The sequence below is a fragment of the Hydra vulgaris genome, chromosome 14 (assembly GCF_038396675.1).
Source record: "Hydra vulgaris chromosome 14, alternate assembly HydraT2T_AEP".
Lineage (NCBI taxonomy): Eukaryota > Metazoa > Cnidaria > Hydrozoa > Anthoathecata > Hydridae > Hydra > Hydra vulgaris.
The window spans coordinates 41,640,291-41,667,992 of NC_088933.1; the positions used below are offsets into that span (position 1 = coordinate 41,640,291).

The window sequence follows — 27,702 nt, forward strand, 5'->3', positions numbered from 1 at the left end:
TAACGAATAATAAAATTCTTTACGATAAACAATTTGGGTTCAAATCTGGCCATTCAACCGATCATGCAATCATTCATCTAGTACACGAAATATTTAAAGCTTTTGATGAAAACAAATTTACTTTAGGCGTCTTTATTGATCTAAGTAAGGCTTTTGATACGGTGGATCATAATGTTCTCCTGCACAAACTTAAAAATTATGGTATCATAAGTTTTAACTTAGCATGGTTTAAAAGTTATCTAGCAAACAGAAAACAGTACATCTCGTTTAATGATAGTAAAACGGATTTAGCGACAATTTCCAGCGGCGTCCCAGAAGGATCAATTTTAGGGTCCCTTTTATTCCTCATTTATATAAAGGACTTAAATAAATCTTCAAGTATCTTAAATTCAATCCTATTTGCAGACGACACCAACTTATTTTATTCTGATAAGGATATTAATTCTTTATTTAAAACAGTAAACAAAGAGCTTGCAAAACTAAGTGAATGGTTTATAGCAAATAAATTATCCATAAACATAAAAAAAAAAATATATACTTTCTTCCATCGTCTTCATGAAAAGAGACTCATCCCATTAAATCTTCCAATTTTAGTTGTAAATAACTCTTGTATAATAAGAGAACGTTCATTGTTATTTCTTGGTGTTGTTATTGATGAAAATGTGAGTTCGAAGGAGCACATAAATATAATTCAAAATAAAATTTCGAAAAATATTGGTCTACTTTACAAAGCTAAGCCGTTATTAAATCAAACCTGTTTAAAATACATTTATTTTTCATTTATTCATAGCTACCTAAACTATGCAAACGTTGCCTGGTGTAGCACTAACGTAACTAAAATAAATAAACTATTAATTAAACAAAAGCATGCTTTAAGAATTATTGGTAATGTAGATCGTTTCTCACACACTAAACCTCTATTCATTAAGTTTAATATTCTCAACGTATTTCAACTAAATCTTTATCAAATTCTTATTTTTATGTTCATAGTTAATAAAAAAAGAGCACCTATTTTATTTAACTCTTTTTTGGAAAAAATACATCATCTATACCCAACACGATTTTCAGAAAACAATTATGTTCAACCTAAAACCTATTACTCTGTTACTAAGTTCTCAATTGCTAACAGAGGTCCTAAACTATGGAACATGCTATTAAATAATGAGTTAAAAACTATTTCTTCTATTAAACAATTTAAAAACAAACTTAAGCAAAAGCTTTTAATAAATGACAACGAATTAAAATTTTTCTGAAGCCTTTGATTAGGAGTAATCACGTTTGTCTATTTCTTTATAAATATGGTTTAAATATATATTCTATATACAGTTCAATTTGTACATTATGACGTTGTTTTTTATCTGATGTAATAAACTTTACATATATAAAAGACACATTATGATACTAAAAATGTTTTTGAAAAATGTTTTTTTTTTTTTTTTTTTGCTTGTTTGTTTGTTTGTTGTTCGTGTATTATCTATTATTTTATGATTTAAATTCAAAAGGTTGATAAATCTAAAACCAGTTAGGAAAAAAATAATTTAATTAAAATAATTAATTAAAAAATCTTCGTATACTTTTGGATATATTACACTGTAATATAGCGTAAAATGTTTTTTAGTTTTTATTTATCGTTATTTTTTTTAACGCAACGTTTTGTTTAACGTTTATTTAACGAGTTACTTTGTTATGTATTTTTATTATTGACATTTTTATTTAAAGGGGCTTGGTGATAAGACAGAACTTGTCTTCTTTTTGCCCCAGCCATGTATTTATATATTTGTATTGCATAAACTTGTAAACTTTTCTTATCGGCGAAATACATAATAATAATAATAATAATAATTTTAATGTTAGCGTTATTAATTATTAAATTTGGCAGTTTAAAGGGAATATTTTCTAATTTATTTACTTTATGAAATAAAATAAATTTGGTTTTATCCACATTTAGTTTATTACTTATAAACCATTTATTAACCTTACCCAACTCTTCGTTAGCTGTTTCAAAAAGTGTTTTAATATCTCTGTGTGATTAGAAAAGGTTGGAGCCATCTGCAAAAAAGATACAATTGTTTTTTTAGGTGCTCCCAGAATTCCTTACGGTCATATCACGGAGCACCGCGGGAGAGCATTTAACAAGAAGTTCACGCCTCCTTCTTTGCCAATGTCGCTTATTGGGCCAGAGCCGGCGTCGAACCAGGGACCTCTGGGTTCTGAGCCAGAACTTTAACCACTGCGCCACGACTGCTCATTATAAGACTATTTTAATACTCAATTTAACAAGTGTTTTGCTAAATTTAAATTATTTATATATACTAAGAATAATAGGGTCCTAAAATAGAGCCCTGAGGGACACCACAAGTTACAGCATATGGAATTGTTTGCTTTTGCTCATATTGGATGAATTTTTATTGGTCAAATAGCTTTTGAACCAAAGTAAGTTATTATTTTTTACTCCATAATATGCAAGTTTTTTTATTAGTATGTTATAGTTTACGATATCAAAAGCCTTTGACAGATCAACGAAAACTCTCAATGTAAAGTAGTTAGTATATAATGCGTTTGTTATTTGATTGACTATTTCAACCACTGCATGTTCAAGTGAACATTTTTTTTCGAAACCAAATTATACACTACAACATATTGTTTTCTGATAAATAATTAAATAGCCGGTTGTACATTATTCTTTCAAGCAATTTTGAGAAACACGGTAATATAGATATAGGTCTATAATAGAGTCATCGCCAGTCTTAAAAACCGGCGTAATTCGTGCAATTTTAAATTTTTCTGGAACAATACCTGTTTAAAAAGAAAGATTAAAGATGTGAAACAAAAGAGGTTTGATTATATCATAAACAGATTTTATAACATTAACGTTAATTTTATCAAATCCAGCACTTTTGTTAGTTTTAATATATATAATATATATATATATATATATATATATATATATATATATATATATATATATATATATATATATATATATATATATATATATATATAAAGTACTGGTCAATATTATTGCACAAATGTAAAATAAAAATTTAATGGAAGGTTAAGTGAAAAAGTTATAATTAATTTTTATCTGAAGAATAAAATTTTACGTTTCACAAAAATAAATGAAAATTGAAAATACATTTAGAGTTAACATGTTTTAAAGTTTACTTAAGAATAATACAGAAAAATAAGCATTTCAAAATTATAGCACATAGTACTATGCAGTTTTAGATTAAAAAAACATTAGAATTTGATTTAATATGAAGTAATGTAAATACGAGAAATACGATCTGGAACAGAATTTACCAATTTAATGCAAAGATCAATTGAAGTCTTGTCTCAAATGCCTTGAATTGCATCCTTCAAGTCATTTGTGTTGCTTATGTTGTAATTTTTGAGTTTTTTGTTCAATAATTGACCAAAAGTTTTCGATTGGGTTTGCATCTGGTGAAGTGCCATTCTAGGAGCCGAATATTCTTCGTTGCAAACCTTTCCAGAGTGTGTTTTGCTTTGTGACACGGCGCACTATCTTCCATAAAATTACAATCTTCAGCTTCAGAATCAAAATGAGTGTTCATTTAGTCAGGTAATTCAGCAATAACTTCTAAATAATAAGAAGCATTTAAACGACTTTCGTAAGACTTCAATAAATCTATTCCATTTGCAGAAAAACATCCTCATACAGAAATAGTTCACCTCCACCTTGTGGTCTTGTTGTAAAACGACAATGTAAAAACTTACGATTCTTTCTATTTAGGATTTCAAAATGTGATTTGTCGAGAAATACCACATGATGCCATAGATTTCGAGTCCAATTAACAGATTTTGCACCAAGTGAGTTTCTTTTTTTCCTGAGCCTTATTTTGATAACAACGTCGTTTCTGTGTATAACTTTTCAACCCTTTTTCTAACAAACGACGATAAACTGTTCTTGCAGTAATGGTTTTTTCTTTTGTAGCATTCAACTTCATAGCAATTTTTCTACTTATATCAGTACAACTTTTTTTAGCAAGTGCCATTCAATCGGTCTTCTGTAGAATTAGTGCATCTACGACGTCCTTGAACTGGTTTATTTTTCATTGGTAAATTTAATTTAATTTAATCAGCAATATTATAGACAAATTTTCTGAAATTATTAGCACGTCTAGCAATATTAGCAATATTAAATTGCTTTTAAAGTAAGTTTTTTACAAGCTGTCGCCGCTCAGAGCTCACTGCTTTGCAAACTAATGGGTGATGCGAGTTATCGGACAAATCCTAATTTCATTATTTGAGCATAATAATTAGTTTTTGTGGTTTTATGCGTAGGCATAAACGTTCTATAAAATATAAACTTTATTATTTGAAACACAATTATTTAAAATGAGGTTAAATGCAGCTGAACGAGAATCTTTTCGAAAGCGACTAAAAACGTTTTTTGTAAATAAACCTGATATAAAAAAAAAAATCGTAAATCATTTTGAAAAGGAAGGATTTGCTCGAAGTACAATATATGATAACCTAAAAAGACTTAAAACTGTTCAATCGTTTTCTGATAGAAAGCACCCTGGTCATCCGACATCCTGGACTAGAGAAAAGAAAGCCGAATTAACGAGACTTGTCAACAATCGAAAAGGGGTCAGTCAGAGAAAAATAGGTATTAAATTCGGTGTAAATCAATCGACAATTGGTCGTCAGTTAAAAAAAATGAATGTTAAATATAGAAAACGTGAAAAGACTCCAAAATACACTATAGAACATATAGAACATATAGAAATAAAGGCAAAGAAAAGAAGCAGGAAACTAGTTAATCAACTCTATAACACAAAATCGCTTCTAGTCATCGATGACGAAGAATACTTTTGTTTTGCAGCGGACAACATGCCTGGAAATTCTGGATACTACACAAACAATAAAAAGACATGCCCAGAAAGTGTTCATTTTATAGGAAAAGAGAAATTTCCAAAAAGTTATTAATGTGGATAGCCATATCTGACCGTGGTATGTCAAAGCCATTGTTTCGCACTTCCAAGGCTGTAGCGATCAATTCATCAATCTATATTAATGAATGTTTAGAAAAACGACCTCTTCCATTTATTTACAAGTATCATGGAGATTTTAACTATTTATTTTGGCCCGATTTAGCAAGTTCTCATTATTCTAAAGATTCTCTAAATTGGATGGACCAGTATGTCTATTACGCTGATAAAGAATCCAATCCCCCAAATGTGCCTCAAGCACAACCAATTGAAAATTTTTGGGGACATTTGGCACAGAAGGTTTACGAGGGAGATTGGCAAGCTTCAGCAGAGCAAGTTTTGATTGATCGCATTAAACTAAAACTACAAGAAATTGATTTAAACTTTTTACAGTCGCATATGAAAGGCGTCAGAGCAAAATTGAGATCAATTGCAGATGGTGGTGTTTTTTCATATAAAAAATAATATATTTTTATTAAAAGATAAATGCTTTGTTTAAAAAAAATATAATAGTAGTTTGTTTTTTTATTTATAAATAAGTTATTGACGTTTTTATTTTGTCCGATAACTTCCGCATCACCCGTTATTGCATAAGTTTTGTTTTAATTTTAAAATTACTGAAAAAACATTTAAAAATTATAGGATTTGTTATTTTAAATAACTAACTATGACGCTAGTAGATGATACCATACAAATATCATACACAACAATGTAGCAATTCATTTAATCATACAAACTGTCAAAATTACGTACAAATGTGAGTGTGCTATAATTTTGACTAATATTTTTGTATATGTTTGTAAAATTGATCATTTCTTCAAATTATATAAAATTGTTGTACTTCAGATAAGTAATGAAAAAAAATTTTAATTTTGTCTACACATTTTAACTAATGTAAACGCATTTCAAAAATACAGTTCCTCTCAACAATATGATTAATACATCCAAAATTTTTACATGATAATCATATTTTATGAGGTTGTGCTATAATTTAGTCCAGTACTTTATATATATATATATATATATATATATATATATATATATATATATATATATATATATATATATATATATATATATATATATATATATATATATATACAAGTATATTAGATAATGCTAATAATTAAATTATTGGTAAATAAAAAAAATTTTGTTTATAAACTCGCATTTACTTTCAAAATACTGCATATCCAATTACAGCTTATTAGCGAAATGCGGTATATCCATTTTATAAAGTTATTATGGAAAGTTTATAAACTTTAAAAGACCTAAATATCTTTTAATAATGATTACACAGGTCAACAAAAAAAAAATTTTTTCTGGTGCCGAGCAAACAATTTGTTTTTTGTATAGCATTTCTCATTTTGATTTCAAATATGTAACTCTTTTTTTACCATCAGGTCAAGTTGTAAAGATATTTAGGTTCAAATCTTAAGTATTGTTATTGTTGTAAAGATATTTAGGTTCAAATCTTAAGTATCTTAAGTACGGAAAAAAACACATACTGAAACTTTTTAGTCCCTGTGTAATAAGTTTTCAGTATTAATAGATATTTATATTATAATAATTTATACTTATTAAACATGTCTATCACACTTGTTGAAGTTAAAAAATTGATAACGGAAATGTTTATGAAGTTTAAGATCGAGACGGAAGAAATGCTGAAGCAACAAGAAAATACTTTTATCAACATAGTTAGTTCTAACACAAAAATATTAAATGATCGATTAGACAGAGTTGAACTTAACATACTTCAAAACTCAACCAAAATAGCATCAATTGCAAAGGAAGTAGAAGAAATCAAAGAAAGTTTAAATTTTCATGAAGATCTTTTCAATAAAAAAATAAAAACCGCCATTGATTGTCTCGCAAAAGAAAATCTGGCAAACATCAAAGTACAAAATAACAACCATGAACTTATAAAAATAAATAACAAACTCAGAGAGATTGAGGATAGGTCAAGGCGTAATAATCTAAGAATTGATGGTGTCCCTGAAAATGACAATGAAAGCTGGGCTGAATGTGAAAAAAAGGTAAAAGAAATATTCAACAACATATTAGGAGTCAAAAGTGTAAACATTGAAAGAGCACATAGAATAGGCAAAGTTGTTCACAACAAACATAGAACAATAATCCTAAAACTTCTGGATTTTAAAGAAAAAACTGAAATTCTCAACAACTCTTACAAATTAAAAGGTAAAAATATTTTCATATATGAAGATTACTGTAACGAAACGAATGTTATACGAAAGACACTACGTGAAAAAATGAAAGTAGAAAGACAAGCTGGCAAATACGCGTACATTTCATACGACAAACTTATTGTACGGGATTGGAATTCCAAAAAAAAGTAATATCTTATCTTTTTAAATTTATTTTTTATTTTTTATGGTCTACAATAAGTTGATCACTAAGTCTTCCTAAAAGATTTTCAAATTGTCGCATACTATTATTTATTGCTAAATCTAAATTATAGCGAAAATGGAAACAGCTAATAATGATTTTGAAAAAAAAGTTAATTTATTTGAAACGTATAGACTACACCTAGACGACGAATCCGATCCGGATATTAATTATTTTAATGAAATTAATTCTCCTGAATTTGAAACCTCTTATTTTTATCCTAGTAACGTGAGCAAATATTTAAAAGGCGATAACAAAAGTGATTATCTTAATGCAGTCCACATTAATATACGTAGCTTAAAAAAGAATTTTGAAAACTTATTAAATTTTATTAGCGAAGCGGAAAGTTCTTTTAATTTAATTTGTTTAACTGAAACGTGGTGTTAACGAGCAGATTTTAAAAATAATTCAAATCTCCATCTCCCAGGTTTTGATCCAGTAATTTTAGAACGAATTACTAATAAGCGAGGAGGAGGAGTTTTATTTTTTGTTAAAAATAACCTTCTGTATAAAGTTCGAAGCGAAACGTGCGTTTCTGACGAAAACAAAGAGAAACTTTTAACAATAGAACTTACCAATAAGCGTTCAAAAAATATACTAGTAAGCTGTTGTTACAGGCCACCAGCTGGAAGAACTGAAAACTTTGGCAAATTTTTACTAAAAAACAATAAAGCAAACTGATCTTGAAAAGAAAAAAAATTACTTGATAGGGGATTTCAACATAAACTCCTTTGATTATTATGAAAATCAAAGTTCGAGAAAATTTTTTAATGGTTTTTTTGAAACTGGAACAATACCTTTAATTAATCGCCCGACTAGAATCACAAGTCATTCATCATCATTAATTGATAACATTTTAACAACCGATTTTTTTAACAAGTCGCTAAAAAAAGGAATTATAAAAACCGATGTTTCCGATCACTTCCCGATTTTTTTTTCTATATGTGTTAATTTAAAAAAAGAAAAGCAGGGAAAAGTTTTTATAAAAAAACGGCTTATCAATAATAATAATTTAAATTCTTTCAGAGAACAATTATCACTTGTAGATTGGGGTTATATTAACTTTAATGATAATATCAACATAATCTACGACAATTTTTTCAAAACTTTTCACCAAGTGTATGATTCTAATTTTCCTTTAATTGAAATAGATTTAAGCGATAAAGAAATATCATCTCCTTGGATTACTAAAGGTCTCAGAAAATCGTCAAAAATTAAGCAGAAGCTTTACATAAAATACCTAAAATCAAAATCTGAAAAACATAAACAAAATTATAAAACTTATACAAACTTATTTGAAAAGCTTCGCAAAAGTGCAAAAAAAAAACTACTATTCAAACTTGCTTAATAAATATAAGCACAACTCAAAACGCGTCTGGCAAATCATGAAGGAGGTGTCTGGAAAACTTAAACCAAATAAAAATTTACTTCCAAATTTTATACAAATTGATAACAAATTAATAAATGACTCAAATGATATTGCATTTGAATTTAATAAGCTTTTCACCACTATCGGTACAAAATTAAGCGATAGTATTTCATTCATTAAAGATAAATCTGGTGATGAGTTCGAAACATCAATAAGCTCTAATCTAAATTATACTGAGTTAACTTTTAATGAATTTGAGGTTGCTTTTAAGTCATTAAAACGTAATAAAGCTACTGGGTATGATGATATTAACACAAATATTGTGATTGATTCCTACGATGTTATAAAAGATATTCTTTATAAAATCTTCAGAGCATCCATTGCACAAGGGTCTTTTCCAGATAAACTAAAAATAGCAAAAGTAACTCCAATCTTTAAGACAGGGGATCGTACAAATATAACAAATTATCGCCCTATTTCAGTTCTTCCAGTTTTTTCAAAAATTTTAGAAAGAATAATGTACAACCGAATCTACTCATATCTTGTTGAAAATAAAATTCTATACGAAAACCAATTTGGTTTCAAAAAAAATAATTCAACCGAGCATGCCATTCTTCAACTAACGCGCAATATAACTGACTCTTTTAAAGACTCTTGTTTTACACTAGGAGTGTTTATTGATTTGTCTAAGGCATTTGATACTGTCAATCATCAAATTCTGTTAAAAAAACTAATATCATATGGTATTAAAGATAAAACCCTATTATGGTTTGAAAGTTATCTTACTAACCGTAAACAGTTTGTTTACAATAAAGATTCTATATCTCATCTATTAATGAATATAACATGTGATGTTCCACAAGGATCCATACTTGGTCCACTTATTTTTTTAATATACATAAATGATCTTCATAAATCATCAAACTTAACAACAATAAATTTTGCAGATGACACTAACTTGTTTTTGTCTCATAAAGATATTAATATGCTTTTTACTAATATGACAAATGAATTAAAAAAAGTATCTGTTTGGTTTAAACAAAATAGATTGTCTCTAAATATAGAAAAAACTAAATGGACACTTTTTTATCCACCTTCAAAAAAACAGAAACTGCCTCATATAATGCCAGACCTTTTAATTGATAATATAATAATAAAAAGAGAAAAAGTTACTAAGTTTCTTGGAGTATATATTGATGAGAATCTATCTTGGAGAAATCATATTGATAATACCTCCAATAAAATCGCTAAATGCATTGGAATTCTCTATAAAGCAAGAAATGTATTATGTAAACACCAGTTAACACAATTATATTATTCATTTATACATTGTCATATAAACTACGCGAATATTATATGGGGAAGCACTCATAGAACAAAACTAAAATCTCTTTACCTTCATCAGAAACACGCAGCTCGCGCAATAAATTTTAAAAATCGGTTTTTTCATACGAAACAACTTTTTAAAGAAATGAATATTTTAAATGTATATCAACAAAATGTCTTTAACATTTTATGTTTCATGTTTAAATGTAGAGAAAATTTGTTGCCAAACGTATTACAAAATCTTTATTGTATGAAACCTAAAAACAAATATAATCTTCGAATTAATAACAATCTTATTGCCCCTTTTTGCCATAATAGCAAAGACCAGTTTTTTGTTTCTTATCGAGGTCCTTATCTCTGAAACAAAATAGTCTTACCAAATTTTGATTTTTCTACCCAACTGACTTTTGCCTCATTCAAACAAAAACTTAAAAGAATTATATTTTTAATTGAAAATATTTTGATTTACTTTTAATTGTTTTTTTGTTTTGTTTGTTTGTTTATTCGTTGTTGTTCTATTTTGTATATTTTATTTATTTTTTAATCTTGGCTTTTTAAAATTTTATCTTGGTTTTTACATGTTTTTTCATAAAGTTGTATTATTATTATTATTTCACTTAAGACATTGTATTTTTATCAAAAATTAACCATATATTGTAAAGGGCTTCATGACAAGATCCACATGATCTTCTAGAAGTCCTGTCGTTACTAATGTAAAAATTGTAAAATATAATTGGTTATTGTAATATTTTTAAACGGCAAAATATTAAAAAAAAAAAAAAAAAAAAAAAAAAAAAAAAGTAAATATGCAAATATGCAACTCTTTTTTTACCATCAGGTCAAGTTGTAAAGATATTTAGGTTCAAATCTTAAGTATTTAGGGTAAAGTCCCTAATATTGTCGAAAAAAAAGTTATTCAAAAGTATGTCAACCTGGGTCTCAAAAGAAGCGTATTTTCATAGAGATTTTAGAAAACATAAATATTTTTCCTTAAAATTTATTGACAAAAAAATTATGTGAAAAAATGCTAGAGACTCTTAAAAAAAAGTCAACAGAAGGTTATTTACCAAAAATACAAAAAATACTTATTTTTATTACAAATGAATAACATTTTTAAACTCTCTATGAAAATACGCTTCTTTTGAGACCCAGGTTGACATACTTTTGAATAACTTTTTTTTCGACAATACTAGGGACTTTACCCTAAATACTTAAGATTTGAACCTAAATATCTTTACAACTTGACCTGATGGTAAAAAAAGAGTTGCATATTTGAAATCAAAATGAGAAATGCTATACAAAAAACAAATTGTTTGCTCGGCACCAGAAAAAAAATTTTTTTTTGTTGACCTGTGTTATTATTTAAAATTGCTAAAGTAATGTCAACTATTATGTTTTAAAATTCGTGTGAATTTAAATTTATTTCAGAGAGTGAAATATGAGACAATAAACCATAATAGTTTTTTTATTCAATATATAACTTTAAAGTTAAAAAAATAGTGATAGTGTAGTTGTAATAGATTTTTTTTATCCATTTATTCAACAAAAAATATAGTTAAAAACTAGTATAGTTTTTAACTATATGAGTATTTTTATTCAACTCATTTCAAAACATTGGAGTGATACCAAAACAAAATAAACAAAGAAAAAAAATCAACAGCAATGATAAAAAATAATAGCATGCTTAAATTTAATTAATTTAAAATAATTATAACGATCGAGCTATAATAAATTAAATAATAAGACAAAAAATGTGAAAACATTCAATTGCCCAGTCGGCATATCTAGTATTGTAAATACTCGTAGTATTGATCACGTATAACATTCCGCCGTTGATACCAGAAAAATACGCATTTAGTTTTAAGTTTCGAATTCGAGTTCAATACCACTTATTTATCAAAAATACGTATTATTTAATATTTGATCAAAATGGGATACGATATCGTACCCGATTTTAAACAAATATTAACATATAACGGAAAAACGAAAATCTTTGCTTTAAAGCGCATGCTTAAACTGAAATTGTGAAAGAAAAATTTTAATTAAAAAGTTTTCTCTTAAGAAATTTAGTAAAAAGTTTGTCTGGAATGAAAAGGAATAGTCAGGAATACATGAAAAGTTGTATGAAGAGATATCGTTCTGCTAAAGCAGTATCGCATATCTCCAATACAGTTACAGTACTTTTTTGTACTAAAAAAGATACTAAAACTTTATCATAAAAATATTTATTACTACTTTAAAAGTAGTAATAATAAAATAATATAAAATAATAAAATAAGCAAGGTATGAAATGATAGGATTTATAATATATTTGAATTATATTAATTTAGGACTTCATAAAACTTAATAAATTTAAAAGTAACTTTTAAATTTATTTAGTTTGAATTTAAGTCCTAAATTAATATAATTCAAATATATTATAAATCCTATCATTTCATACCTTGCTTATTTTATTATGTTGATTATTATTTTATTAACATTTCTGTTATGCTATTACCTTTTTTTTGTACTGTTTTAAAAAATTTAGAAAAATAAATTAAAATTTCGAGCCAACACTGACATTTTATTGTTGCTAAACGTTAAATTTTGTTATAGGGATTGCAGTTCTTCTATCTGTTTTTTGCTCTTTATTCAATAATTTGATTTAAATTAAATATAATTATAATTTGATATTTTATTACAACATATATGTTTTTATATATGAATATATATATGAATCTTTTTAAATATTTTCATGTTATTTTAAAATTTTTTGTTCGTGCAATTCAGGTTATATATGTTTATAGTTTGCATATATGTTTATATTATGTTCAAAGTTAAAAAGTTTTTGATAAATATATGTATGTAATAATATGTGTTATGTAATTGTTTTATAAATGTGTCATTAAAATAGTATAAAATGTATCTATTGTGTATATAAATATTATATGAGGTGTTTATATATGTAATATAAAGTTAAATAAATGTATTGTGTTTTATAGTTATTATATATGTTTATATTATGTTGTTTCCATGTTTTCAAAGTGTGCGACTTGGCAAACGTGTTGAGCAAGATTTTCCGTAAAGTTGTTTTTTATGTTACCAATGTTGTTACATTTGGCTTACCTTTATGTTGGTGTCTATTGTTAAAATTATAAGTGGTTTTATTATTGAAACTCACTGCTTTTAATCATTCACTAAAAGCGACTCAAGAAAAATCATTTTGCCGTATATACATTTTATTTATATCTCAATTTGAATTTTTAGAACCATGAAGTACCAACATGATTTGTTTTCTATAAGCTAACACGAAATAACAATATTTAACAACTACTACTCTCTTATCATGACATCTTATCTCTATCAGATATAATGATTTTCGATTCATATTTGATGTTTTTCTTTGTATTTACTTATCAATTACATTTTTTCATTTCAGATTTATCATATGATGGATTTATGTGATATAAAAGAAAAAATGTAAATTTTTATGAATTTTTCTAGGCTTTTCTAAATGTGTTTCTTATTCACATTTTATTTTACAAGCAAGGTCTGCAAGCAAATTTAAGTTGAAAATTTTTTTTGGCTTTTAAGGAGAATTGGCGTTATTCTTTGTTAAATTAATTTATTAATTTGTTTAAATATAGTAGTATTGACAAATAAATGTTTGTTTGTACTTGGTTTTTTACTTATCTGTTTTCAGATTCTTATAAACTAGGCAACCTAGCTAAGCAAGTTTTGTTTTATTTTTAGTGCTATTAGAAAGAGCTGAAAGTTATTTTTCAGAGTGATTGAAAAGAACTGAAGTGTTTTGTAGTTACTTCACATGGTGTAACTGATACTGGTTTGAGTAAGTTTACTATTTTGTTTTATTTATATTGTATTTATTTTATATTTGATATATTTTATATTAGATATATATTTTTTTTATTTAAATCTGACTGTAATTTGTTGACACGAAAGTTTATAAACTTTAATCTGCCTATATTTCAGTATATATATATATATATATATATATATATATATATATATATATATATATATATATATATATATATATATATATATATATATATATATATATATATATATATAATTACTTTAGAGTAAAATATACTGACTGGCATTGCTTCAATATTTTATACAAGATTGTGCATTTATTTTTTTTTTCCATTAAGGTAAAAATAATTTTGTGCATTGTAGATTCTTTGTTTAATTAAAAATAATTGATGTAAATAAATATTATTTATTATTTTTAATAAACGACTTATGTATATAAACATATAAAAAGATATAGATTTCAATAAATCTTAAGTTTAAATAAAGTCTTTGATTAGAAAAGATCACAATTTGTAAGATTCTTTTACGTTCATTCATTCAATTCTAACAATAGTAAGATTACTGGTAATAGGTTTAATGATTGGAAATAGTAAAAAGACATGGGAAGTAATTAAAGAAATTACAGGGAAAAAACAATTACAAAAAAACACCACAATTCCATATAGATTAAAGCTAACTATGAACAAACAAATATTTGATAAGAAAGAAATAGCTGAAAACTTCAACAAATTTTTCATAAACATAGGTAAAAATATAGATTTCAATAAATCTTAAGTTTAAATGAAGTCTTTGATTAGAAAAGATCACAATTTGTAAGATTCTTTTATATTCATTTATTCAATTGTAACAGTAGTAAGATTACTGGTAATATGTTTAATGATAACAGTAAAATTGAAATAGATAGTATTAGGCTCAACAAAGTTATTAATGTAAAATGCTAATAGGCAACTTGAAAATAGTTGTCAAATGAAAAAAATAGATCTAGGCAAGAGGAAATTAGTTGTTGTTGAAATGTAAGAAATGTAACTGGGCGTGCAGAAAACTTACTTGACAGTATTCAGTGCCAAGCAGTGTTAATGTCTGTTAATTTGACTTTAGACACTTCAGAACAAAGCAAAGTATGAGTTTAACTATTTATAGTAACAATTAACACTTTTAAATCTAAATAGTTTTATTTTTTTTTATAATTTCTATCATAATTATGTTCTTTTTTTCTTTCTTTTTTTAGTTTGTCTTCCCTTTGTCATCTTTTGATTAGTTAGCTAACTGTTGAAACATGGTTTTAATTTTGTAAATTTAGTATGATGTGAAATTTACTCAACTAATCATTAGTCAACAGTTAGAGAGAAGCTGGAGCTTAATTAAGAAATGCTGGAAATTAGCTTTTAATCAAGGTAAAAATAATTTTGTTTACTGGTAACATAATAAAACCAATTAATACTATTTATTCCGTGTTTTTTTACTTTTGTTAACATGCTGCTTTGGAAACACTTTGCTTCTCACTCTCTCTCTCTCTCTTTCTCTCTCAATTAGATGAGAGGGAAATTTAATGAAACTTATATAATTACTGAGCTCTTACGTATTTCTTAATACCACAAATAATAATAACAAATAAACATAATAACAAATAATAATAATAAGAAATATTTTACGAGTTGCTTGCTATTCTATGATATTGTTGCTCAAATTGTTTAACTATAATTGTCCCTTGATTGTTCAAATATTGTAATAAATGAAATCTTTTTAGTCCAAGTATTTAAGTTAATAAAATATCTTATTAAGTTGTAGTGTTATTTGCCAGTGTTACTACATTGTGTTGTCTAGCCTTTTTATAATCTTTTTGAATTATTCTGTAGACACAAAATATATTTTTTCTGTTATTATTATCCTAATTCTACTACCAATAAAATGCATATAGTACTTTTGTAATTAAAAATTGTAATTTTTTTTTCGTTTCTCTTTTTAGGTATTTGCAGGCTTTACTTGACTTTCCTTTTCTGGTACCTGTGTTGCGACAGATTTTAAAAAGAACTCAACTGATGTTAATGCGGTCTTTATGTCGTTAACTATAAGCAATGACGTTGCTGATAGGGACTCAAAGTTAAAATATTTATAGATAAATTTGTATTTAATTTTTTAGATAATATATCAAAGTTACTAATGTGTTTTTATTGTTATTAATGATTTAATAACTCATAACCCGTATTACGGGTTGCTTACTGCTAGTCATTATCATTATGTTATGAATTCATAATAGTTAATAAAATTGTATTGAATATTCTCTGGTTATCGCGTTTTATACGTGTTTAAATGCGAGTTTGATACTCATTAGGCGTCGTATTGTATACCTGTCTTTATACGCATCTGATGTCTATTTTTAATGCGCGTTCGACACGATAAAATGGCTAACATATATGCGTAAATACCGCGTATTCTGGAAAGTTTTGAATGCGCATGTAATACCAGGAAAATTTCGTATTGAATATTCTCTAGTTATCGTGTTTTATACGTGTTTACAAGAGTTTCAAATGCGAGTTTGATACTCAGTAGGCGTCGCATTGTATATCTGTCTTTATACGCATCTAATGCGTATTTTTAATGCGTGTTCGACACGAGAAAATGGCTAACATACATACCACAACGATACGTATTTAAATAAGTTTCTAATGCGCATTTACAACTAAATTTGCCGACTGGGTGATAACAACAACAAACAAAAATAAAAATAATTATTAAAACAGCGTAAATAAAACAAACTTTACGTAAACGAAAAGGCAAAACACAAAAGCTACAAAATAAAAGCCAAAACTACAAAACGAAAATACAAACACACAAAAATCTACAAAATAAAATAAAAAAATAATAATCTTTTGTTATTTTTGACGAAAAAAAAAAGGTGTAGAAAAATTGGTAGCGATTTATCTTAACGTTTTAATTAGTTCTTTTTATTATTATTTCGAACATTTTTTAGCTTTTTATACTTTTAACTTGATGTTTTGCTTTTAAGTGATTTTTTTGTTTTTTTAAATCTATTTGTTCTTTTATTCTTTAATTTATTTTCTTGTTTTATTTTGTCTTCAATCTTTTAGTTCGTTTATAACCTTCAATAATAGTGATGATCAGATTTTTAAAAGATGTTTTTTCAAGGAAAGAAGCATCAACACTTTGTTTATTTTTTGTTTGTTATAAAAATAGCAAAGAATTGATGCATTGGAAAATGCGTCAAATTTTTTTAAAACATATTCTTTATCTTCATAGCTGTCCATTAATTAAGTCAACAATTTTTTAGCAAATTTTACCTCCCCTCCCCTTTGTCAACAACCTGTCAAACGTTCAGAGACCTCCCTATAAAATTACGTAAACTATTAATTTGCCCCTCCCCCTCCTTCCTCTTTCTTATGTAAAATTTAAAAAATACGAAAAAAAATTAAACTTTTTTAAATAGTAGTAGTAGTTTACAACATCAAGAAAAAGTGTTTAAAAGCAAAATGTTTAGAAAAAAAACTTAGTTCAACTTTTAACTTATAAACATTTTTTAAATATATATAACCATTTAAAATTACAAAGGCTTGCTTTGAACAAAAAGTGAATAGGAGTATAAGTGATTACTACATGCAACACTATTGGTTTAAACTTCTTTCAGTGCATGATAGAAAGTAAAAAAAATTAAATTCACTCAACTTATCGAAGAATTGCAAGTCGATATTATGTCTAATAATAAAAAAATTGTTCCAGTTATGGAATTTAAAAGAACAAAGAGAAACATTAAAACTTTGATGGAGGAGAGTATTCCTCGACGTTTTCCGAAATTCTTACTATGATAAAGAAATCGTAACTATTGAAACTTTTGATTAAATCTTCAAGATCTTTTTTTACAAAACAAGTTTATATTTTAAGGTTGTTATATTACGATTAACAATTGCAAACTTAAAAAAAATATATATGATTAATCTGAAAGTTATGATATATATATATATATATATATATATATATATATATATATATATATATATATATATATATATATATATATATATATATATATATATATATATTATATATATATATATATATATTTTTTTGTAGTTATTTTAGGTGCTCCCAGAAGTCCTTACGGTCTTATCACAGAGCACCGCGGGAGAGCATTTAACGGGAAGTTCACGCCTCCTTCCGTACCAATGTCGCTTGTTAAGCTGGAGCTGGCGTCGAACCTAGGACCTCTGGGTTCTGAGCCAGAACTCTAACCACTGCGCCACGGCTGCTCATATATATATATATATTGTTTTTGCATAGATAACGTTAGCATTTAGGTAATTTGGGATAACGGTAGCAACCAACAAGCCCGTCAACAGACTTACTCCATGATAATGTTAAATATTTATCATAAACGTCACGTTGCCAATCCTCCTTATAAATAAGGAGGATTGGCACATTCACGTCGCAAAACGTAAATGTACCAATCCTCCTTACTTCCTTAAAGCAAACTAATTCTAATAGAGAGTAGCATAACAAAAAAATGCATTTCATAATTTGTATAAACAAGGGGTTAGCAATCTTTTAAGGCGGAAGTTTAAAACCCAAAGTTTAAAATTTATAAAAACTTTCTAATTTTTAAAGAGTTACTAACATCTTATTTTCAATATTATAATAGTATTTGTGCATGGAGCTGGAGAGTCGCATTATAACATTGAAATTTTAACACCAAATGTTTATACCAGGGTCGGCAATTTGCTTGCGAGCAGCAGGTTGCTGATTCTGGTATAAACATTTCAATAATATAATGTATATTATGTGCTTACATAAATTTTCATTTGTTTTTACATCAGGCCAACAATCACAAACTTTGAAAAAGTAATAGTGTTACGAGTAAACATCTTGCGTGTGCTCATTTAGTTCTGTATGTGTCAGGTATTTTTAAACCACAACACGGCTTAAAAAAAGTAGAATATAGAAAATGTCATTAAAATACTAAAGGTTGGGTAAATATGTAACACAAGCCTACAAACGCTACCTAATTTTCTTCTTTTTAAGTTTAGTTTTAGTTTATTTTAGTGGTCAATAATTTAAAATATTTACAACAATCCGTAATAAATTTATAGATTTTTGAAAAATCATGAATGTTTGCTATGTTTAAATTACCAACGAAGATGTGCTGCATCAGGCGCCTCTATACTAACAGTCTTAAGATACTTGTGCACATTGCACATCTACGACACAAGTGCCATACTTTAAGAACATAATAGAATACTGGAAACATATCTGAAGAGAGTTTATTTCCAGTTATTGTTTAAAAATTCTCTTTTATTAAAAGATAATTTTTTAAATTAGTTAAAAGTTTTAACTAATTTAAATGTTCATGTTGACGAAAGTCGCGTCAATTACTATTTGCGGCAGGGTATTCCACTGCAACACCACACGGTTCATGAAGAATTTCTATCTTGTCATGCAATTGAGAACTCTTTGCTGTGGAAGTATTTGATTATGAACACGCATAATATACTTTGACGACGAAGGACAATTGAATGGTACGCGAAAGTTTATTTCATCGATTTCACGCATGAACTTGAACATCAGAGTTATAATTTTTACGAATTTAGTCTCTAATTCTTCTTTCATCAAGTGTCGTAAGACCTAACATGACCCTTCGCTGCTCGGCGGTGCAATGCTTATTCTCAGAAATCGTTTTTTTAGCACAGTTTTGAACTTTTTCTAGCGCTCCTGTCTGCCCGTTGGTAAGGTGATAGCGTACATGAGGTGAGGACAAACATACGTGGTATACACTTCTTTCCACACTGAAAAACTACGGCTGCGAAAAGTTTTTTTCAGCCTTTCTAAGGAGCGGTTAGCGTTCACCGCAGCTGCTAAAACTTGAGCATTACATTTAAGATCAATTGAGATAAGAACTCCAAGATCTCTCACTAAATGAGTAACTTTGATTGCAAGTGGCTGGCCGTCTGATCCTAACATGTAATAGTCTCGTTTTGATTCTTTTTTTCTCGGCCAGTATGTATGACCAGTAACTAAGTAAAAATGCATGACTAGTAACGAAGTAACTAAATTTATTTAAAAAAGTAACGTTATGACGTCAACTTTTCTTAACCTCCCCCCACCTTTTCAAAAATTGTCAAAAATTTTCAGACCCATCCCCCTATTTAGTTGACGTAATTAATAGACAGCCCCATAGGCCATATTTTTTATTTCCTGTTTAGGATTAATGAACAATTAATATAACACAAAAGTCATCGTTATATTTTTTAATGAAATAAAATTTTAAAAATGAAACTCTGCATTAGCCTCATTTTTTTATTTGCAAAAAGAATTGTTGGTTTAACAAACAAATAATAAAAAAAAGTATTATTATTGAATGAATATATATGAATGGTTTCCATAAAAAGAAAGAGATTTCTTTTTACCTCCTTGTTATTTGATAAAAAATATATTTAAACTCATTAGTATAAGATCTCTTTTTAATATATTTTCCATCATCATTCCATAATCAAACAACAACAACAACAACAACAACAACAACAACAACAACAACAACAACAACAACAACAACAACAACAATAGCAATAGCAATAACAACAACAACACAAGCCCGTAGCAACCGGGGGGTCAACAGGGCATTTGTCGCCCCCCCCCCCTATTTTCTTGGAGAAAAAATGACTATAAAAAAAAAAGGTCACCAGCACTGCCCCCTCCCCCCAAATATATAGCTTATATTCCTACGGGCCTGCAACAACAACAACAACAACAACAAGATATTTATTCTCCTTTTTAAATCATACAAAAATATTTTAATAATAAATATAATAATAATAATAAAATAAAAAAATCATTATTCTATTGAGTGTAATAAGTAAAAATAATTGATTATTAAAAAAATTAAAAAATTAAAAAAATCTATATATATAAATAATAATGAGTAAATTAATTATAAGCACTTAATAATAATAACTAAATGATTGATAAGAATGTTTAGTTCAGTTTAACAAACAAAGTATGAAAGTATAAACAATTGTATAATAATTGTAGAATAATAATTGTAGAATAATAATTGTACCACTTTAAATTCTATTTAAACTATAAAAAGAATAAGTATAGAAATGGCCTGTGTGGATAATAGGCTTACCACGACCCGTATTACACTGTGTGGATAATAGGCTTACCACGACCCGTATTACACTGTGTGGATAATAGGCTTACCACGACCCGTATTACACTGTATGGATAATAGGCTTACCATGACCCGTATTACGCGGGTCATGGCAAGCTCATAATTCCACATATTTAAGTCTTATTTCAAATGTAATACCGATTGTAGTTAATCAATATATTTCAAGCGGGTAATCTAAATAATTTTTTTATCATAACTATAAAAGGTAGAAAATAAGTATAGCTTTTCTACTGCTTACTAAAAAATACTGAAGTAAGGAACAAGCATAGAAATGGTCAGTGTAGAAAAGACTTGCACGTATTTTACGTGTCCGTACAACTAATATATAACTTTGCTCAAGTTAACAATGCTCAATTGTGAGTGTTTAACACGGAACTCATGGCAGCCTTTGCACCAGAGTTAATGGCTAGAAAGAGTCGTAGCTTTTATTCTCATAAGAAAATGTGAACGAAAGTGTATGCAAATATTTAACTTATGTAAACTTCAATTTATGAATTGTTAAAACTTATGTCAAGTTCTACAGTTTTTCTTTTACTTAAAATTATCATTGTGGCAACATCTCTTTAACTTTGATTTATAGCATTTATTTGCCGCTGTATAAGTCTTTTTTCTTTTTTTTTTAGGTGACCCAAGAAGTCCTTACGGTCTTATCACAGAGCACCGCGGAAGAGCATTTAATAGGAACTTCATGTCTCCTTCCCAACCGATAACCCAAAACTTTACCAAAGGTGGGGTTTGAACCACGGATTTTACGTTTCTCAGGCAAGTGCGCAACCACTGCGCCACGGCTGGTGAATTACTAAATTGTTTTAAAACATTTATTGAAGAATACGCCGTGGTTCAAATCCTTGCGCTTGCACATTTTTTAAAATCTTTTTTGATTTTTTAAATTTCAAAATAAAACGTTTTTGAAGTTATATAGATATTATATAATATAACAAACGAAAGGGAGAGACTATCATGATGTACGCGTAAGAACAAGTTCTACGTACGCGTAGAACTTGTTCTTACGCGTACGTCATGATAGAGATACTTATGTTATTGTTATGCACAGGTAATTAATTCTAATAAACTCCGGATGGTCTTAAAAAAATTATGGTCTCACACCTAATAAAGAAAAAAATTAATAAGCCCGTCTTGCTAATCCAGAAGGTGCTGCTGTGAAGTCAAATAAAAGTATATATATATATATATATATATAATATTTATATTAATGTTTGTGTTTCTAATTTAAACAAATTGTTTTTGTTTAAAAAAAAGGATAAATATTTATTTCTATTTTCAATCATTTGTTTAAAAAAATTGACTATACAAAAAATGCTCGCAGCATTTGATGGGCATCATTACTGCTTGTATCCTTCTTGGATGCAATTTTTTACGCTTAATTTTAAATTAGGTCCGTAGACTTTAGACGTACCTATGTCTGACCACAGTATTTTGTCACTGTACTTTGTGACATGGGGCTTAATCATGCATAAAGACGCCTAAGAAAGGATAACGAAACCAGTCTGTATCTGAGAAACTAAAATTGTCGCTGATATTTTTTTTATTATTCGGGTTTGCAGCATTTGAACCCCAGTTTAGTTCTTCGACGTCTTGTAGTTCTGTTAAAAATAATTAGACCTTCTTCTTATATGATTTTAGTAAGCGTTTTCGTGCTTTTTTTTAGTTTTATCATGAATTTCATTAACATTTCGTTCGTCTTTCGGTAATGCGTGGTATTCCACATTTTCTACCTTGGCGCATTGTAAGGTTAAGGCGCATTGTATCTTGTTAAGTTTAAATTTGATTCTATTTATTGTCATCACCGAATTTACAAAAAAATAAGTAGATAGTATAAAAATAAATAAGTTAGTATACCTGGAATAATTTTTGAATAGGAGTCTACTTTATTATTAATGCTCCATGCTCACTGAACTCTAAAAGATTAGTCAACTCTAGTTATTATATATTATATATTACTCATCTTTAATTGTACATCATATTTAGATTTATTCATACAAATGAATTTCCAAGAATTAAAAATTCCGAGAATATTAACAAAGACAATCAAAGCTTTTTATTTTATAAGAAGAAAGACAAACTTAAATACAAACAAATACAAATTCATATCATTTTTCTGAACAATTAACGGCGACACTTTGTTAAATAATATCTTTGATGTTAAACAACACAATAATGTTTCTTTAGATTTTATTAAGTTATCTCTTTTTTTATCATAGGCCGGTTGAAACATTCCAACTCCCCGGTTAGTTTATTTTAAAACACGTTAACCCTCCAATTCAATATTCTTTATAATATGGCGAAATATTTACACCCTACAAATAGTTCGTTAAATGAATAGTACTATCCGTTAAGCGTTTAATACTTTTCGATATACGAAGTTTAACGATTAGTAATATTCGTAAAACCATGTTTAACGAATAGTAATATTCTTTAACCAATAGTATTAATTTTTTTTTTCAAACTGTCAGCCGAGAACCAAGTATGCCCATTTTTTGTGTTTTTCTGTGAAAATCAAGTTAAAAATTTAATTTGTAAAGACTTTCCAGAATGTCTGACTAATTTCTTAAATATTTTTAAAAGTTGTATCATTCATGAGACTAGATTTATTGGACACATACTGCATTGATTGTTGAATATTTATTGACAATAAACAGAAAAAACACAAAAATAGACTATGTCTACTCTTGTATTTTTTCCTCTTGGTTCTCGACTGACGAAATAGTAATAATTTTTTTTTCAAGTAGCAGCAAATTTTTTTTTTCAATTTTTTACTTAGATAGTTCAGCTTGTCTACGAAAACTAATTCAAAACCAGCTTAGAAAAATAGAGGAAAACTGTTTGTCGCAATTTTAGATTTCTGCTTTGGATATACATATATTATATTATGTATAATTATGTATAATAAAATCGATAATAATGTCCAAAAGGAATTATTTGTTTAGCAATTATTGAAAAAGAAAGAAACTAAAATCAGATTCTCGAACTTTAAACTGGATTTTAATGAATGATTTTTAGTGAGTAGTATCGCCAAAAGAATAAAATGTGAAATAAGAATTATTCTAAATATTTTATTTTAAACATAGACGTGTAAAAATTGAAAAAAAAAACACTAAATTATTTTACAATTTAAAAAAATTGAAATAAAATTTTTGGAAAGTTTTTTTTATTTTAATTGAGGGTCAAAAAATACATACTTAAATTTGAAGAATGTAGTTTTTGACCCCTTAAAATTTTTATTTCAAAAATCCATAATGGGCGCAAAGCTTTTGTCTTTGCATGAAACACAAATAGTGTGAATCAAAAGGCACATATGTGCCTTTATGTGCATATATGTGCACGTATGTACTAATGAAATATGTACCAGCATATGTCCACATATCGCGACGTTAGAGTTATCTCCACATTTTTAAGTTTTGAGTTAAAACGATTTAAAAAATAAAAACTTTAGGAAACGGCATTTAAAAACAACTTTTTTACTTATAACTTAGGTTTCAATATAGCAGAAAAGCATTATTCTGAGGTACATAAGACTATTAATAACTCAATATTTTAAAAAATTGGAGATAGAACAAGATTATTCTAACGTCGCGATGTACAAATGTACATGGCTTTCAAACATTTCCTAAAATACTTGGCAAATAAAACTTTAGCTTCTTATTAATACTTAAAAATACAAGTTGTTAACTCAAAACTCGCAATTTTACAGCCATTAGGATAAAAGTTAATTTTTAAACTTTTTTGTTGAGGGAATCTAAGCCACGAATACCTTATACTTTGGAATCCAAAATTGATACAGTTCGATAAATAATTAAAAATAGCGCATAAAAACGTGTTTTTTAATTGGAAATGATTTTTCTAAAAACTTTTTAAAAAAACACCCGTTTAATTATGTTATATATCTGCCTAAATAATATCTTTAAAGTAACCTTGTTTAGTGAATATTTTTACTAAATTTCAGTAAAAGCAGGCAAAATTTAGAGGGATGCATCTTATTTTGGATTATGGAGTGGGAGATTTTTAACGCTAATTTACCACCATAAAGCGTAAAAAGAATTCTAACAAAACTTAATCCTCCCAAAAATTCGTTAAGCGTACTAGTAATAGTATATTGTACTAGTAATAGTACAATATATTATTACTAAATATAAAATAGTATACTAAAAATAGTGAATATAATATATATTCCCTAGCTATTGCTAGGGAATAGTACAAAAAATATACTATTCGCTATTCGTTACATTCGTTTAAGAAGATTTAAAGAAAGTTATTTGTTTCATAAATTATTTTAAGCACTTTTAAAAACGTTTTAACTCAATTAGTACAATTGACAAAGCTACTAGTTTAGTTAAAGTTAAGAGACAAATATGTTAGCGCTGTTACTTTCGACAAGTTAATATTTATTAGCCTTTGTTTGAGTTAGTTGTTTAATATTGTTTTGTAATGAAATTTGATATACCATACAATAGAAAATAGATAAGGAAAAACAATGCCGCTCATTTAGGGAAATGATCTATAGCTTTTATGGTTTTTGTTCCTAGGCTTTAAATAAGTAATTGAGGGCATTTTGATGTCATAAGCATAAAATACAAATATTTTGAGTTAAGAACATACATGCTAGTTACTTAACTCAAATTCTATCCTGGATCCGCCCCTGAAATCATATAAAATCCTGGATCCGCCCCTTGATCACCATACGATTTGCGAGACAAACATTCTATAAGAATAAAACACGTATAAAAACGTAAAGCATCAATTCTTTTTACTATATAAACCTTTATGTCTATATTGACAATATTGTTAATATAAGTATAATATATATATATATATATATATATATATATATATATATATATATATATATATATATATATATATATATATATATATATATATATATATATATATATATATATATATATATATATATATATATATATAACTATTCCATTTAATATATATAACTATTCCATATATATATAACAAAACAAAAAACTGCCAATTTCTATGAAGCAACGAAAAGTTATATGAACTGTAAGAATGTATGTATGCAAGGAATATGTAATGTTCCAAACAATTCTATGATGCATAATAGCTATGCATAAATATAGGCGTATTGCATAGTTATACCCATGCTTAATTATAGCTGTTGTACATAATTAAATTATACGCATAATTACGTCATAAGTTTATATCATTGTGAAATTGTTACACGAGTGCTATTGCTAAACTTATTAAATTCATTGAAGCTATTTTTTGGAGAAGCTATGATTGATCCGAATCGAAAATCTTGAGGTAGGTGATTTCCTTTTAAAGCATCCTCTCGGGTGAGTATAATCTAAAAAATAATTTTTTTTTAAAGACTCTTTTCTTCAGCCTCCATACAAATTAAAACTTTTTTTTTCCGTAACGAGTGATAAGTAATAATCCAAAATATGTTTAAAATATCTGTACGACTCAATAAAAAATAAAAACAATATTTAAAAAAAGTTTTAAAACATATTTAATGCTTATTTCATTTTTTTACTCGTCTTCTATCGTTCCTTTTCAGTGTAAATGATCTAATCGAGACTTCATCCCTCTAACTAGCTCTTGTGCGCGTTCCATATCAAGTTCGGTTAAAAGAATCCTAAATACGTCTTCACTCTTGGATATTTGCAGGATTTTTTTCCTTGGGTACCACTGGATCATTGTTTTGAATCAAATCACCATTTTTGTATAATGTGCATCAGCTAAATCTGGTTAAAATTTGTAATTGTGATCAAAATGGTACTGATTCAAAAATTGTGATCAAAATGGTACTGATTCAAAAATTGTGATCAAAATGATTAAAAAATGGTATCAATCTAGCTTCTAAATATATACATACTGGTTAATAGGAAAGCCACTTTCTCTAACCAATGATTCAGCAAATCCTCTACATGAAAATGCTATCCAAACTAGTACTTTCGCTTAGAAGTTTTTGTATATTTCACTGATGGAGGAGCATTTGTTATATCATCAGTATAATAGAATCTATTTCCATTAATAGTTAAACGTGAAAGTGTGAAATAAGATTCATCATCCAAAACCCAATCACAATCCTTGTAATTCATATAAAGGAAACAACATCTGCTTCTCGCTTCCACCATCTGACCAAAATCTCTACCTGGTATTTTAGTTTTTTTGAAACAATTAATCCCTAGTTTAAAAGAATAGACATAAAAAAAAATTCTAACTTGTTTAAGAAAATGCTTCTTTGTTTGACCATAACCATTAAAAATATAATCAGCAAAGAAAAGATGACCACCTTGATACATCTAAAAATACTGACTTACTTTATTGCTTATGTTAGATTTTTTAAAGAATCTACAAATAAAAAAAGAGATAGTATAAAAATAAAAATACAAACAAACAATAAAAACAAAAAATTATTAAAAAAACTACAAATAATGAAAGAAAAAAAAACTAAAAACAGCTATAATAATCTATACAATAATCATAGACGTATATTCTTTTCTCTCCAAGTTTTCTGGAGAGAAAAGAATTAAAATAAACAATGTCGTTTGAGAAATACTAAACGATGTCGTTTGAGAAATATTAAACGATGTCGTTTGAGAAATATTAAACGATGTCGTTTGAGAAATATTAAACGATGTCGTTTGAGA

The 27,702-nt window shown here is 27.1% G+C and overlaps 3 protein-coding genes and 1 long non-coding RNA gene across 7 annotated transcripts in view; 2 read left to right on the forward strand and 2 right to left on the reverse strand.

The window, feature by feature from the left end:
* LOC124806063 (uncharacterized) overlaps positions 1 to 23,057 on the reverse strand; it is a 40,378-nt gene extending 17,321 nt beyond the window's left edge. Inside the window, exon 1 of the mRNA XM_065817471.1 lies at positions 22,913 to 23,057. The gene's annotated coding sequence lies outside the window, so the exon portion shown is untranslated. The remainder of the gene's footprint in view (positions 1 to 22,912) is intronic.
* Positions 4,953 to 5,420, forward strand: LOC136091135 (uncharacterized). The gene has a single exon (XM_065818118.1). The coding sequence runs from the start codon at positions 4,953 to 4,955 to the stop codon at positions 5,418 to 5,420; it is 468 nt and encodes a 155-aa protein (XP_065674190.1).
* LOC136090753 (uncharacterized) lies at positions 14,320 to 16,036 on the forward strand. Its single transcript, XR_010643693.1, has 2 exons — positions 14,320 to 15,269; positions 15,842 to 16,036. It is a non-coding gene; the product is annotated as an uncharacterized LOC136090753 (long non-coding RNA).
* Positions 23,058 to 26,231: 3,174 nt separating the features above from the next.
* The window catches only part of LOC105847182 (uncharacterized protein C3orf20), a 55,751-nt gene continuing 54,280 nt past the window's right edge, over positions 26,232 to 27,702 (reverse strand). For all 4 annotated transcript variants that reach the window (XR_010643842.1, XM_065818605.1, XM_065818604.1 and 1 more), the window contains 2 exons: positions 27,274 to 27,354; positions 26,232 to 26,393 (listed from right to left, as the gene is read on the reverse strand). Coding sequence is in view for 3 of the 4 variants with exons in the window: in XM_065818605.1 (XP_065674677.1) it covers positions 26,250 to 26,393; positions 27,274 to 27,354 (225 nt within the window). In the remaining variant the exon portion in view is untranslated. The remainder of the gene's footprint in view (positions 26,394 to 27,273; positions 27,355 to 27,702) is intronic.